General features: G+C 44.2%; 1 protein-coding gene across 1 annotated transcript in view; it reads left to right on the forward strand.

Annotated features, from left to right (window-relative positions):
• The window catches only part of mtss1lb (MTSS I-BAR domain containing 2b), a 27,664-nt gene that overhangs the window by 3,173 nt on the left and 9,491 nt on the right, over positions 1 to 15,000 (forward strand). The window contains exons 2-4 of the mRNA XM_056608046.1: positions 8,856 to 8,940; positions 11,641 to 11,732; positions 12,227 to 12,301. Of these exons, the coding sequence (XP_056464021.1) occupies positions 8,856 to 8,940; positions 11,641 to 11,732; positions 12,227 to 12,301 (252 nt within the window). The remainder of the gene's footprint in view (positions 1 to 8,855; positions 8,941 to 11,640; positions 11,733 to 12,226; positions 12,302 to 15,000) is intronic.

Raw genomic sequence — 15,000 nt, forward strand, 5'->3', positions numbered from 1 at the left:
CACACATCCACAGCTGTCAATCAAACCAGTCGTCAATGTGCCAGTATCTAGTACTACTACTACTATCTGCTGTAGAAAGCACCTTTGTTAGTCACCGCAGCGATGACGATATCCATTATCCCTGCCTTAAAACAACACAAAATAGAACCGACTGAAGTAATGACTATGCAATGTTAATGTGATTTTTCAGATTTGTTTTCACAAATTATGCTTTTAAAAAGTCTTGGGGAGAAAATCAGCCATTTTATACAGTGTTCGGGACATGTCACCAGTGTCAATTACAGCTATGTTTGGCAGAACCAAAATAGAAAAACTTCGGCCATAAAGTAATTATATCATTACAGCTACTAACATGCTTAAATTACCCAGCGCATCCTAAGTCTTATCTTTTCTTATGACCAGTAGAATACATCTAAATAAAGCACATTTTGATTTCATGTATTGAAGTATTAATATCAATCAAACAATATTCTGGGTTGAGAGTCTGCAGATCAGCCTTTGTCGGGTGGTCTGACATGACCTCTGTCACCATAGCAACAGCAGTGTCTGTTGAGAGATGTGATTCAACAGGAAGTGACTGCCCCCAACAAAGACCTCCTCTCTCAAGACTCACAGCATGTCAGGGAGGGCTATGGTGGGTGTGCGTTTGTGTGTGAGCGTGTATGTGTGTGTAGTGCTCTGACCTTGAAGTCATGCCATCCATGTCAAATGGAAGCGCTTCACACAAAAGTAACATCTAAAATTCAGTTTGCAATGAACTTTGCAAAATGTTGCTTTTAACTTTGTTTATCCATCGTCGATATATGCAGTAAATTGGGAGGCAAACAGACAGTAAAGCCCGATTAACAAATAAATCCCAGTAAATGACAAGGATAACATTGCAGGCACTGATAGTGATTTACACCATTCACATGCTACTATGGCCAGGAACATTTCCGTCTTGCTCCTGTTACATAGGGCATAGCAATGCCTGAATATGGGCCAAGGGACAACAGTAATACAACACTTAAGGATCCTTGCCGCCTTAATATTAAGGGACTGAGAGGCGCACCCTTATTTGAAACCTATCCAGTTTCCAGAAATTATTGAAGAAGGGAGCTTGTTTGCAAGAAGAAGAAGCTGTATTGATATTGTTATCGAGTCGTTTTCGACTATAAAACTTGTGGGCCAAGAGAAGAGCCCCCTTTTCTCAGAACCTATCCAGAAAAAAAGGAGCTTGCTTGCAAGTAAAATAAGCTGTATTGATATTATTATCGGCGATTTCATATCTGTCCTCATCAGAGTCTTGCGGTTGGTCAACTAGCTCAAAGTGAAAGCGTCTTCCGTGAGACGACTTAACCCTTACCGGGCCTCTTCCCGCACCGTGACTGCTTTCATTAAAAACGTAGCCCTACACGTGTTCCGAAAATAATAATAGGTCTTGAGCAGGCAAATTGCCAGTGCAGATTTTCCAGAATATCGATGCATGTTCCCAATGGATGACCCCATCCAGGGAATATTCCGTAACATTGCAGTAAAGCACTGCATGTGTGAAATGGGCCTAAGACAGACACAAGAACAGTTTGAAACAACCGTTGGCTTCGGCATCGTGTATAATTGGTACTGCCAGCACACAGCAGCAGACTTTAAACCCCACCTTTCAGCACTGCACTCCAAGGCTGTTGACACAATTTACCATTTATTCTGCATCAGGGTGGTTCTCCCGTCCGCTCTCCAAGGTTGTGCCGTCAGGGCGCAGTAATGACACGGGCTCATCGCCACCGTGCTCCAGTGCCCATTGGGGTATTGCGTGTAAGTGGTTTCTTTGGGGTCCCTGCGACTGGGCTGTCAGGCAGCTCTCTGATTGGCTGAGGAGAGGGGCCCCCCGGGGACGGATGACTGGCTGACACAACGAGCCTCTGACTGGGACAGATAGTGAAGAAGTGAGGCAGAATCTAGTCCGCCATTAATAATTCTGCTTTATCTGCTGCTGCTGCTGTGGATCCGCCTTTGTCTGCCCATTCCCCCACTCCTCTTTATTTTCTCTTTCATCCCCTGTTCCTCCTTTATTATTCTCTGTCTGTCTGGCTGTCTGCCTGAATATTGATATGAGAACGATTTTTTTTAGAAAAAGCCCATATTTTGTGATGATAATTATATTTCATATATCAAATGAAATAGAATGTGAGGAGACAACTAGTATTAAAATAATAAAGGATATCCATACAAGATCAGAAACGATCCATAAGAGGAGAATTAGTATAGACGTATAGAAGATGTGTTAGAGTATATCTAATGGTTTCAGGTCAGGGTACTGAGTTCCCTCCCCTGTCTGTGAACGTCCTTGACTCAAATGCCTTACCTTTACCTAAACTAGGTAGGGCGTTTTGCAGAAACCAGCCAGAGTAAGCACGATTTCGAGGGTATCCAACCGAAGAAAACCCACCCCTCTCTGCAGGCCTTTCACCAAAGCCACTCACCCAAAACACATGACTAGCTTCCAAGCTTCAGCAATCGCCCTGGCTAGCCTTGTGGAAGTCTCCGGTCATGCACAATGAGAGCACGGGCTGAGTGGGTATAGGTAGCTGGGTAGGTAGGTAGACCATCAAAACAGTTCATTTGGGACGAAGGACCGGATTGTACAGGCTTATTACAGGCATGTTACAGCCGCAGATGCAAGAATTTCAACAAATATGATAAAAATTGATTCTAAAATAAATTGCCTCCTTAGCTTTAATCTGCCGCCTTGCGTCTCACTATGGATTAAAGCATTTTATAATCGCAGCATTTAAAATCGCGAAAGGTATCCCGGTGATGTCTCCTTCCGGTCTTTTTCAGCCTCTGTACGTGACTCTGTCTTCTGAGTTTCTCACTCTCATGGTAACGCCATTGCCATAGAGATATCGCTGTTCAGCATTTTTCTGCGTTATGAGTGTGTGTGTGTTTATGGGATGGCGGCTGGAGGTTTTGCAGAGACGTCTGTAACCCTGGCAACTGCAGTTTCACCAGCAGCTCTGCCGATCTGGCCTCTTCTCTATGCATGCCTCTGCCTCCCAGAGTCTTTGTACACCCATATTTCCCGCACATCTCCTAACTGCTGTGTTAACATGAATGAATGTTCCACTACAAACCCTATTTAAATAGTCCTCTCATCTTCATCTTCAGTCGTCAACAATGAATACAGTAATTTTTGTGCCGATTATTCATGAATAGATTACTTATTTTTAAATAGATTTCTCCAATTCGGCATAGAGAGCTGGCTTGTCCAAACACAGAATTATTTTCCACATTGGTAGATACAAATATAGAAACACATTCTCCCTCCTCCATTTCCCTTTAGTATCCCGCCCCCTCTGTCGCCATGGCTTCATGGCCGATGTGTCACTGATGTGTCACAATTTCTATATTAAGACGGTCATGAACCCCACTTCCAGTTTGGCGTAGCGTGGCCGGTCCGTTTATTTCACAGGAAACAGATATATCCCGCCCACTGAACAATCTAAACACAAATCAAAATCTGTGGCGGCCCTTCCTAACTTCTGCCTTATCTAGGCCACCGCCCCAGGACAGGTCATATGTGGGACACATGCCCCTATAGATCAGGATCACTGCCCGTGTCTGGTGTGTGTGTGTGTGTGTGTGTGTGTGTGTGTGTGTGTGTGTCTGCATAAGGACGGCAGGGGTAACGTTGCGATGAGCTGAGGACAAGCTATGAGCCCACCGGCTACGTCTGCCGGCCTGGTTGGGCGTGCTTTTTTATTTGAACTAATTTACGAGAGCTATTCTCAAAGACTCATAAAGGGCAAAGGTTTGGAAGCATTAATGAATGCCTCTATGGTGTTGTTGGTTTGTGAGTCTTTTATATCTTCCAGTGGTATATGTACATATATACTGTACATACCACTATATATAATATACATGTTTTATATATAGATTATGTATATGCATACAGTGTATCCAAGACGGTGTGTCTGTGCTGTGTTGATGTGAGTTTTGTGACAATGTGAGGATCTGTGTGTGTTATTATGGTCTGTGTTCTGATAATGCGTGTGTGTTGTGTGACTGTATATGCTGTGACTGTAACTGTTTGTGTGTGTGTATGCTTGTGTGTGTGTGTGTGTGTGTGTGTGTTGTGTGTGCGTGTGTGTGTTGTGACGGTCTGTGTTCTGATGATGGGTGTGTTGTGAATTTAATGGTGTCTTTGTGTGTGTGTGTGTGTGTGTGTGTGTGTGTGTGTGTGTGTGTGTGTGTGTGTGTGTGTGTGTGTGTGTGTGTGTGTGTGTGTGTGTGTGTGTGCCTGCGTTTGAATGAAGCAGTGAGGAGTCGGTGAGGAACTGATGGATCCCTCCCAATGATTTTCATTGCACGGTTGCCATGGAGATGCACTGGCGGTAAGGCCAATGACGCCTGAGGCGAGAGAGAGGGAGAGAGGGAGAGACAGAGAGGGAGGAGGAGAGAGAGGACGCTGGAGTGGACTATAATTTGCGGCAGGGCTCCTCATTGATATTCCCTGGGAAAGCAACAATGCAACCGAGATCTGGGTGCATTTCCACACACACACACACAAAAAACACACACAAACACACACACATATCATAATATACTTAATACCTGTATTGTTTTGAGTTATGCCATCAGAACCTACTATGGACATGCACCCTCAATCAAAAAGGGATATCATGAGACTGACCTTACCATTGACCTCAAGGTCGCTCTGTTTGTCTATCTATCTATCCAACCACAGTCATCCATGTATCCATCTCACTGTAACCCCGACTCATTTAATGGGTTACAACTACACAATACTGAGATAATAAAAATATACATTATGTACAGTACATAATGAATGTATTGTTTACAGACACAAATATGAATGCTTGCCGGAAAAGTTAATTCAAGTCAAAGACAATCAATTGGCCAATCGGTTAAATTGTAAGTAAATCAGTTCTGTCAATAGGCAATCGTATTGTTAGACAAGACCCGCCTACTGCTGTGCCCGTATGGTTAAGCAACCACTTTGCTTCGCCAAGCCAGACCCACTATTCCTCATTTGCAAAGTTCCTTCCCCACTATTCAGACACGTGGCTGTTGCGGAGAAGAAGAGGGTAAAGACCCTTCCAACCTAGCACAGGCCTGTTTTCTGTTTCAAGGCAGGAATATTCAGACCTATTCACCCAAGAAAATAAGAAAAACAAAGATATTTGAACGTACTCCCAGTTTTGCTGCTGTATGACGTGTTTAATTTGATGGCTGCCATTCGTTGCCCTCCCCGGGGATGGAGGCCCGTCTAATAGCACCGATCCACGGTCTCCCCCCCTTCTGGGCTGTCCTTATCAGCAGGGCCTCTGTCGATGTTAAACCCAGTCCTGCCTCCTCCTCGGTTAGTACATCCGGCCGGACAACAGTACCAGTGTTTTGATTTGCGGAAGAAAGCCTTGTTTTGCTCTCCAGGTGGGCATTCCTTTATGGATGGGTGAGATCATTTTGTAGTTTATCAAGTAAACATCTAAAGGGCATATCCATATTATCATCTATGATGCTGTCGGGCTGTCTGTACGTCCGTATGCCCTGCTGTCCGTCTGTCCTTCTGTCTTCACATAATATGTAACCATACATTTGCTTCAATAGTCTCTCTATTTATTCTATTTATCCGTCTATCTATCTTGAATAGTCATTTAGTTATTTATTTTTCCCAGCAGCAGACTGTTTGACCTTAGCAACACACGTCCACACTCTCACCATAGCAACAGACAGACCCTCTCTTTCTCAAGGCCGAATCTCTGCTGTCATGGAAACCAACAGAGCTGTCAGCTAAGTGGGTTTTGTCCGGGTTATCAAGTGCAACTGCAAATATCGCATCCAAGACAGGCAGAAAAAAATGCAGCCATTTTGATTATTTTTTTATAGTCTGTGATAAAAGATAAAATTCCTGCTTGTAGGTTATTGTGTGTAATTATGCTTACAGGTATTAATGTTTGTCGGATTCCGAAAAAAGATACAGGATTTATCGTAACCCAGGCCCCATATGGTGGAACAAAGTTGGCAGTAATCACACAAATCCTCCCTGGATACCTGAATACATGCCATGCATACACACCCTAAATACGCACACGCACACACAAACCAACACACAGCTCTAGTCATACACACACCTGCGTGTTCATTGGAGGCTTTGTGTTGGCAGGAAGCAGATCAAAAGCAGGAAGCCAGCGAGAGATAGAGGAGATTTGAAGGAGAGAAAAGGCGTGAAGGAGAGGAGAAAAGAGAGAGAGTGAGGGAATGGTTTGGAAGAGCCTTTCGGGGAGAACTGTTTGCCTTTAGTGTAAACAGTTTTTTGGAATCTAGATACAACCGAAATAAAACCCAGTTGCCGAATCAAGATATTTCTCTGGTATGAAAAGGCACATACAAGGAGCGAATTATGAATACCCTTTTCATGACAAGATGCTTACAGTATTCCTCAGTGGTATCATCTGTATTAATTAAGCCTGTCAATCATAGAACCATTCTCACACAGTCCGCTGTGCCTTTAACCAAAGAGCTATATATTTATATCAATCTTTGTCTTGATCTCATGTCGATATTATAGAAGTATTAATACACACACACACACACGCACGCACGCACGCACGCACGCACGCACGCACGCACGCACGCACGCACGCACGCACGCACGCACGCACGCACACACACACACACACACACACACACACACACACACACACACACACACACACACACACACACACACACACACACACACACACACACACACACACACACACACACACACACACACACAGAAGTCTCGGCAGAGATGTTTACGTTCACTGTAGCCGTTTCTCCAGATGTGATCTCTCTTCATGTTGAGCTCCCATTTAGTCAGGGAGGCAGAGCAACAAAACAGGAAGTAGGTCATCAAATTGAACCATCAAACATACACAAGCACGCAGGAACACGTGCACACACATCACTCATTTGGCTATGCACCGCCTCTGTGGCTCTCACTCCAACAGTGAGCTCATTAAAATGTGTGAAGTCACTCCTTCTCCCCTCTGTCTCACTCTCTCATATCTTCTCCCTCTATACTCTATCGCTCCATCTCACTCTCTCTCTGCCTCATATCTTCTCCTTCCTCCCTTCTCTCTATCACTCCATCTCCCTCTCTCTCTTTCTCTCTCTCAAACACACACACACAAACACACACACCACCCCCTCAGAGAGAAAAACAATCACATTGGGCTCAGCAGAATAACCACAGATCATAAATATGTTCAATAATATGTACTATATGGTTCCAATACTATTCGGACACAGTATATAATCTTCTTCCCTTTCCTCATCGTCATGCTGTTACGATACTGTTGCCGCACATCAGTATCACAATGCTTCTCTGTGATACACGTACACTAACTTGTTACCCGCCAAGCGTGCGTGTGTGTTGTTGCTCGGTGTTAATGAATGGTTGCTAGGTAGAACAGGAGGTGTGGGGCAGGAATGTGTTAATTATGAATGAAGTGGGGGTCTTTGGTGGGCTGCTTCTCTCAGGATCTCAAGCACATGCTCACGCCGGCCTCACCGTGTGTTGCCCTGCTTTCCCGTATGCATGCACCATATGTGTACGTGTGTGTAGGTCACACACTCGTCCCGCGGGAGTGGGTACGGCTCACGGATGGCTCGTGCACTCTGGCACAATTGCACGGGTGTTAAGAGCAGCCGGAGAGGGGCTGGTTACTGCAACGGACTGACTCGCACTAGTTATTTTGGCTGTAAAGGGTCGGATTCTTGGCCTTCTTGCACCCAGAAGTATACGTTTGTATTGCTGGTGGTAATTCAGGTCGCAAAACCAAAACCACGTCAATGTTCAACCGTTTTTTGTTCCCTTTTTGCACCGTCAATTTAAACCTAATACCTCGTTGGATAATATTTTTGGGGTATTTCTCTTTCTTTGGAGGTTGTCATTGGAGATCAGCGTTTAAGCTCGTTTAAGCCTCTCTATGTAAACACGCTGCCTTTTAAAGGAAAGCCGTTTCAAACTGAGACTGTTGAACTCCGGTGTGTTGTGTGGTGTGTGTATACGTTCCCGGGTACACACCTCTGTCATAAAGGAGCGTGCATGTAAATAGAGTCTCCTTGTTTGGAAGAGAGTGGTGGTACGGTGCCTGCTGTTCCCCTTCTCTGGTACCGGAGACGGGGTTCGACAGAAAAGAAACGCCGTTGGCTTAAAATAGACCCGTGTTTACATGGTATGGTAACACGCCGGCCTCTCACGAACCTCTCTCTCTCTCTCTCTCTCTCTCTCTCTCTCTCTCTCTCTCTCTCTCTCTCTCTCTCTCTCTCCCTCTTTCTCTCTCACACAAACTATACGTCTTTATTGGACTCAGAGGAATGTGAATTAGAGTGTGTTTGTGCGAATGTGTAGGTTTGTGTGTGTTTCGTTTGTGTGTGTTTGTGCGAATGTGTGTGTGTGTGTGAGTGTGTGTGAGTGTGTCTTCTCAATATATCTGTCTCTGCTCCAAACATTGTGCTAAGCTGCAGCATGACGTGTGGCAGCCCGACAGTCATGCCTCATCCTTCCCCAAACAAGTCAAACTTCAGCACTGCGCTACTTTTCATTTCTCCTGTCATACAGACGGCTCGTGGCTTTAAACAGCCTTTAATTCTTAACACGCTGGTCAATGTCTCGTAGAGCAACAACATGGTGGCGTTTCCTCAATTATCGTCTACGGCCAATGCAGCTTCGCTTTGTTGTGCATCAACCCAGCATGAGTGGACAGCAGTGGGGGTGTGTGCTCCGTTGACCAGAGGGTCGTCTGAGCCCGTTGCTTGTTAGTCCATGATGTGAACCTGCATGTTTCCTCTGTGTCCCTCCCCAGGAGCCACCAGAGACATCGGCTCGGCCCTGACCAGGATGTGCATGAGACATCGCAGTATTGAGGCCAAGCTGCGCCAGTTCACCAAGTAAGACTCTCCTCACCGCTCCTCTCATTCATCATTTACTCTCTCTCTCTCTCTCACATCCTCCTCTCTCTCTCTCTCTCTCTCTCTCTCTCTCTCTCTCTCTCTCTCTCTCTCTCTCTCTCTCTCTCTCACATCCTCCTCTCTCTCTCTCTCTCTCTCTCACATATGTTCACTATTTCCTGTGTTTCTGTCTTTCGTCTTCATATTTTCTGTACATCCAATCCTCCCTTCGTTGCGTCCTTCCTCCACTCCACTCATTCTTTCTAATCTTCTCTTCGTAGTGTATTTGTTTAATTTAAATACTAAAGTGTATCTTTCCGTATTTATTGTCCTCTAATCTCTCATCATACTTTATATTTGTATGAGATGTAGGTGCAGGTGCTTGATGACAATTCTGCATTAATGTAATCAACCAAACCGTAAAGAACTTACATTTATGGAAAGCAGGGAGGAATTAACTAAACAGTAAAGCAGCAGTATGTTGTGGTTTTATTGAGGAGGTGAGTTAAAGCAGCTCATTCCTCAACATGCTGTATCATTCCGGTAATATGTAATAGAGTTGCGTGGCGACAGCTAATTTTGTCGCGAATGAAATGGCATCAGACACAATTAGCTTAATTTATGCATGTAAAAGAAAAAGTGTAGACATTATCCCCACGTTGGCCAATACGCTTGACAGATCTCCAGTCAGGTGACCAAATGCAGTGACATCTGGCCAATCGTATGAGGTAACTCACCACAGTGGTGGTAAACAATCGGGTGTGTAAGTCATCATTGATCAGCATACCACATGCCAACCACATGAGGTACATTCTAGAAACCAATCCAGAATCCATAGTTTTCTTCCCTCTCATCCCATCCCACCCCGCTAATGTGTTTTCCATGGTTAGATGAGGACGAGGATGATGATGATGATGATGCAGATGCTATTGGTGATGGAGCTGATGATGTTTATGATTCACCACTGCAATAGCAATCGAAGGGTTCCCTTTGAACATTCAGTCTAACTGAAAATGATTGTGTTTGTGCCGTGACTGATGTGTGTGTGTATGTGTGTGTGTGTGTGTGTGTGTGTGTGTGTGTGTGTGTGTTGTGTGTGTTTTGTGTTAGTGTTTGCGTGTGTGTTTCTGTATATGAATACGCTGTGGGGGGATGGATGAGTTCACTGGAAAAGCTGAGAAGGGGACGCAGCATGTGACATATTTTGTTAGTCTTTATATAACTTTCAAAGAGATTTAATGCTGTACACACAGACAGGCTGAAGCTAATGACTTAGTTTTTGATTAATGGCACCGTCACTTGGCAGGCATAGGTAAGCTATAAATAAGCACCTGGAATGTCTTACTCTCCAAAAGCTAATCTTATTGATGAGATCTGATGGTGCATGTTCCAACTGTCCTGTTCTGCATTTTTTGTCTCCCAATCGCTCAATCTCTCTCTCCATCTCTCTCCTTCTCTGTCTTCGTTGTCTCCATCCCTCGTATTATCTTTCTGTGCTTTTCTGTCTTCCTCGTCTCCCTCTCTTCTCTCTCTCCATCTTTTTCTGGTCTTTCTGTCTTCCTTTTCTCCCTCTCTCTCTCCATCTCTTTCTGGTCTTTCTGTCTTCCTTTTCTCCCTCTCTCTCCATCTTTTTCTGTCTTTCTCTGTCTTCCTAGTCTCCCTCTCCCTTTCTCTGTAGTCTTTTCTTTCTCTATGCATATCAGGGGGACCCCAACTGGGCCTCGGCCCCAAGGTTGGGTACCACTGCTCTCCATCATTATCTCCTGCCTCTCCTTCTCTGGTCTCCATGTCCATCTCTCTCTCCAAACCTATTTTTTTCTCTCCTCTCTACTAACCTGAACTCTACTACCATTGTAACACGCTGGCTGGCGAGCCACTACCTTACTGCCCCAGATGTTCCACATACTGAAGTAGTGAAGTAGAGCATCACATCATGGGTGTATTTATAAATCACGGTCCAATTCCCCAAATATAGCTCCATAGTTTACTCTGGGGTCAGTAGGGGAAGAGAGGTTTTCAGGATTTCTCTGGGGGCGAATTCATAACCTTATACTGTGCTTCCATTCGTCATAATGGTCTGAAACACCAGGCAAGGAATGCTGTCCTCCTTAGCATAAAGTATACCATAAATAAATAAATCCATACCATAAAGAAACTATACAATTCCATCGTAACCGTATACATAGTGCACGTATTGTTTTACTGTTTGGGTACTCGTATTGCGAGTGACGGCAGCAGCTGCCATGTTTTGCGGCAGGTGGTGTTTTTATGCTGTTTTTGGACTTTGGAAATCAATCCAACACATCATCTTCAACAGCATTCATTTGTGAAACCATGGAAAACAACACAGATCAAAATGGAGGAAATCAGTGGCAAACGACAACATTACAGTGAAATACCTCCGTGGTAAAACAAAGAACCTAGTTCAATATGAGCTGCGGAAGGCTGCCTATCATGTGAGCCAGCTGTCCCTCGAATACCTCATGAGTTGGCTTGCCTTCTTTCTGATTTTTAAGTCATGAGCTTTGGTTGTTGAATGTTTGCTGTTGTTGTCAGAACATACACCGAGCTGTAGAGTTCTACAATGTACAATCTCGATTTCTGCATCTCGAGGACATTGCTGTTGTACGTCTCTTGTGCATCTCGAATCCGTCCACCATTATTAACACTCTCGTCCTCCCTTCCCTTCCCCCGTCGCAGTGCTCTGATGGAGAGCCTGATCTGTCCCCTCCAGGATCGCATCGAGGACTGGAAGAAGACGGCCAACCAGCTGGACAAGGACCACGCCAAAGGTACCCCTCCATCACATCTCCGTAGATCCACACATATTTGTGTTTTGGTTTGTTTTTATTAGATTAAAGGGAGCTTGTATTTGTAAATATTCTACAGTCAAGAAGAAATGTGAAGAAAATTAGTCATACTTCAAGAATGTCATAATGTTTTAACAACTTCTATTGGTATTTGTTAAACATAATAGATCCACTGCCAAGGAAGCTAAATTCAAGTATGGACACATTTGTAAGAGAAACAATATGACTTCACACAGAACGGCATATACTGTATGGCCATTCACTCTAAATGCTTATTATATTCTATAAGATAAAATCTGATACCTTCGCAGCTTGCAATCTCTTGGAGTTGTACTGGAAATGCCTTGGATTGAAAATGTAATCTTAGATCCATTGGCCTTACGTGAAATATAAGTGGACACCATGATGTAATAGATAGAACTACAATGGCAGGAAGGGCGGTAGAGCTCATTCTGTTGCACTCCTTGTTTTCAAAGAGTACAAGCGGTCGCGCCACGAGATCAAGAAAAAATCATCCGACACCATGAAATTACAGAAGAAAGCTCGCAAAGGTATGCGCGCACGCATGCACTCACGCACATACATGCACACAGACGCAGACACACAGACCCACAGACACAGCCAGACATACAAACACACACACACACACACACACACACACACACACACACACACACACACACACACACACACACACACACACACACACACACACACACACACACACAGCCAGACACACACACACTTGCCCGCACACGCACAGACACACAGATGCACACACCCGCACACACAGTACTGTTGAAGGAACCTGGAAGAAAGGAAGGAAAATATCATATTTTCAGAAATCCTTATTTTGACTTTGACAAAAATGCAGCGCAGGTGCATACATCAACATACTGATTTACTCCCCTTATGAAGAACAGTTGCCAAGAGTGTAGGGTTCTATCGCCATCTAAGGGTGATACTTTGAACAACAGGTCTTTGCCCATTCGTCCCCAAATATTTTGCGCAGTGATGTAGCAACCAATAGTTGGGGCCCTCTTTTTGAAGCAGTTTTCACACAGTTGCCGGGCAGAGATTTTTAAGTGGTTTGAATTAACAGCTTGAGGCAAATGGTTCAACGCCTGAAAAAAATCACCTCATTAGCAGTAAAAATACTAAACACGTGAAAGGAAAGCCATCCTCTGTTGGATTTGAGGTTAATACAGCTTGGTGAAGCTGTTGCCAATAATACCATGACATACTGAAAAGTCTACAGATGTTCTAAATAATGGCTCTTTCACAAAAATGGTCATAGCTGGTCAAAGAAGAAGTCAGTATCCATCGGTGAAACATCCTTTGAAAATGTGTGTCCACTGGTGCTTTTTGCTTTACTTTCCTAAATGCATTTCCTTTTTGGTTTTGCTGGCGGTGTTATTTTGCTCTAACCTGTGGCTGTCTTGTGATGGCTTCCCTGTACTAACTGTACGACTAAGTTTTGCTTTCTTTTCTCTCTCTATCTCTCTCTCTCTTCTCTTCTTTGCTCTCTAATTACTACCCGGCCTCCCTATCTCTCGTCTGTCTGTCTGTCTGTCTGTCTGTCTGTCTGTCTGTCTGTCTGTCTGTCTGTCTGTCTGTCTGTCTGTCTGTCTGTCTGTCTGTCTGTCTGTCTGTCTGTCTGTCTGTCTGTCTGTCTGTCTGTCTGTCTGTCTGTCTGTCTGTCTGTCTGTCTGTCTGTCTGTCTGTCTGTCTGTCTGTCTGTCTGTCTGTCTGTCTGTCTGTCTGTCTGTCTGTCTGTCTGTCTGTCTGTCTGTCTGTATTTCTGTCTATCTATCTATCTATCTATCTATCTATCTATCTATCTATCTATCTATCTATCTATCTATCTATCTATCTATCTATCTATCTATCTATCTATCTATCTATCTATATCTGTATATCTGTCCGTCTGTCCGTCTGTCCGTCTGTCCGTCTGTCCGTCTGTCCGTCTGTCTGTCCGTCTGTCTGTCTGTCCGTCTGTCTGTCTGTCTGTGCATCCCCCCCCCTGCTGTGCTGTTTGGCCCCTGCTGTAGAGATACAGGGTAAGTATCAGCATTGCTTTCTGGTCGGCGCCATATGCATCCACTGCTTCCTCTTAACTCCCTGCTCAAAAACAAATAGATAACCATGACGATATACTGCCCATACTCCACCGTAGTTTCATTCGCCTGCCATGGCCATCTGCGTCCTCATCCATAGACATCCCACCGGGACCCCTTGCTGAACCTACAGGAGGAAAGCCGTGTCTGTCACTACCTCTTCCTGAAAATACTAGCCATTGGTCGAGAAATCCATGAAACCCACTTTATGTTATAGTGAAGGTTGATGTGTTTCATTATGAGGACCTCGTGCAACGCCCTGTTAACAATGAGGAGAATGTGAGTTCATCCTTTAGTTTACCCTGCTAGATACCACAAAGAAATAATGTGAGGATGCAAACTAGCTCAAGTCCAAGAATGTCTTGATCAAAAAAACATTCAAAAGAACACGCCTTGTTTACTTTTGTAGCTTCGCACCCGTGAGCCAGCGCACACCATGTGACAAACTGCACTCCTACGCAACAGTCCTGCAGCAACATGTGTACTTTTGATCCTATTTTTTTATTTGTCCTCCTCAAGTCTCTACCGCAAACTCTGCCGCAATCTCCCCTTTCCTGCCTGCTACAGTCTTTTTTTTTATGTTTATCGTAGGGCATGTATTGCCTCTGTATATTTGTTATAGAAGAGGTGTGTATGGTTGGCATACCTGTGCATCGATGCCCTTCCTGGATGTGGTTTGAATGGGAGCAGAATCAATAATTGGCCAGGGACATTGTTTTTTGTGTTTAGGTTATATTTTGGTTATTTTACTATTGAAATATATATAAAATATGCATATATTATACTACTATTTATAGTAGTATATTGCCTTTAGGCAGACTGACACACAGTTTTTATTCTCTGCAGTAAATGACCATGAAATAATGACAAATCACACATTAATATATGTCCGTGAGGAATTGGCACAGCAACAGGAACTGACAGCAGCAACGATTTTTATTATTGAAAAATTCAGCCTCAGCCTTTACCCTTGGCCACTCAATTTATCCCCACAAACACTCACTCCTTCAGTCTTACAGTGGCTTCCTGTCTGCGAATGCTTTCAGGTGCACTTCACACATTGAACACGAACACACCCAGTTCCAAAGCCATTATCCAGTGCTTAACCACAGCCCTTTGCTGCCACCTACTGT

Source organism: Gadus chalcogrammus, chromosome 14, assembly GCF_026213295.1.
Source record: "Gadus chalcogrammus isolate NIFS_2021 chromosome 14, NIFS_Gcha_1.0, whole genome shotgun sequence".
NCBI lineage: Eukaryota > Metazoa > Chordata > Actinopteri > Gadiformes > Gadidae > Gadus > Gadus chalcogrammus.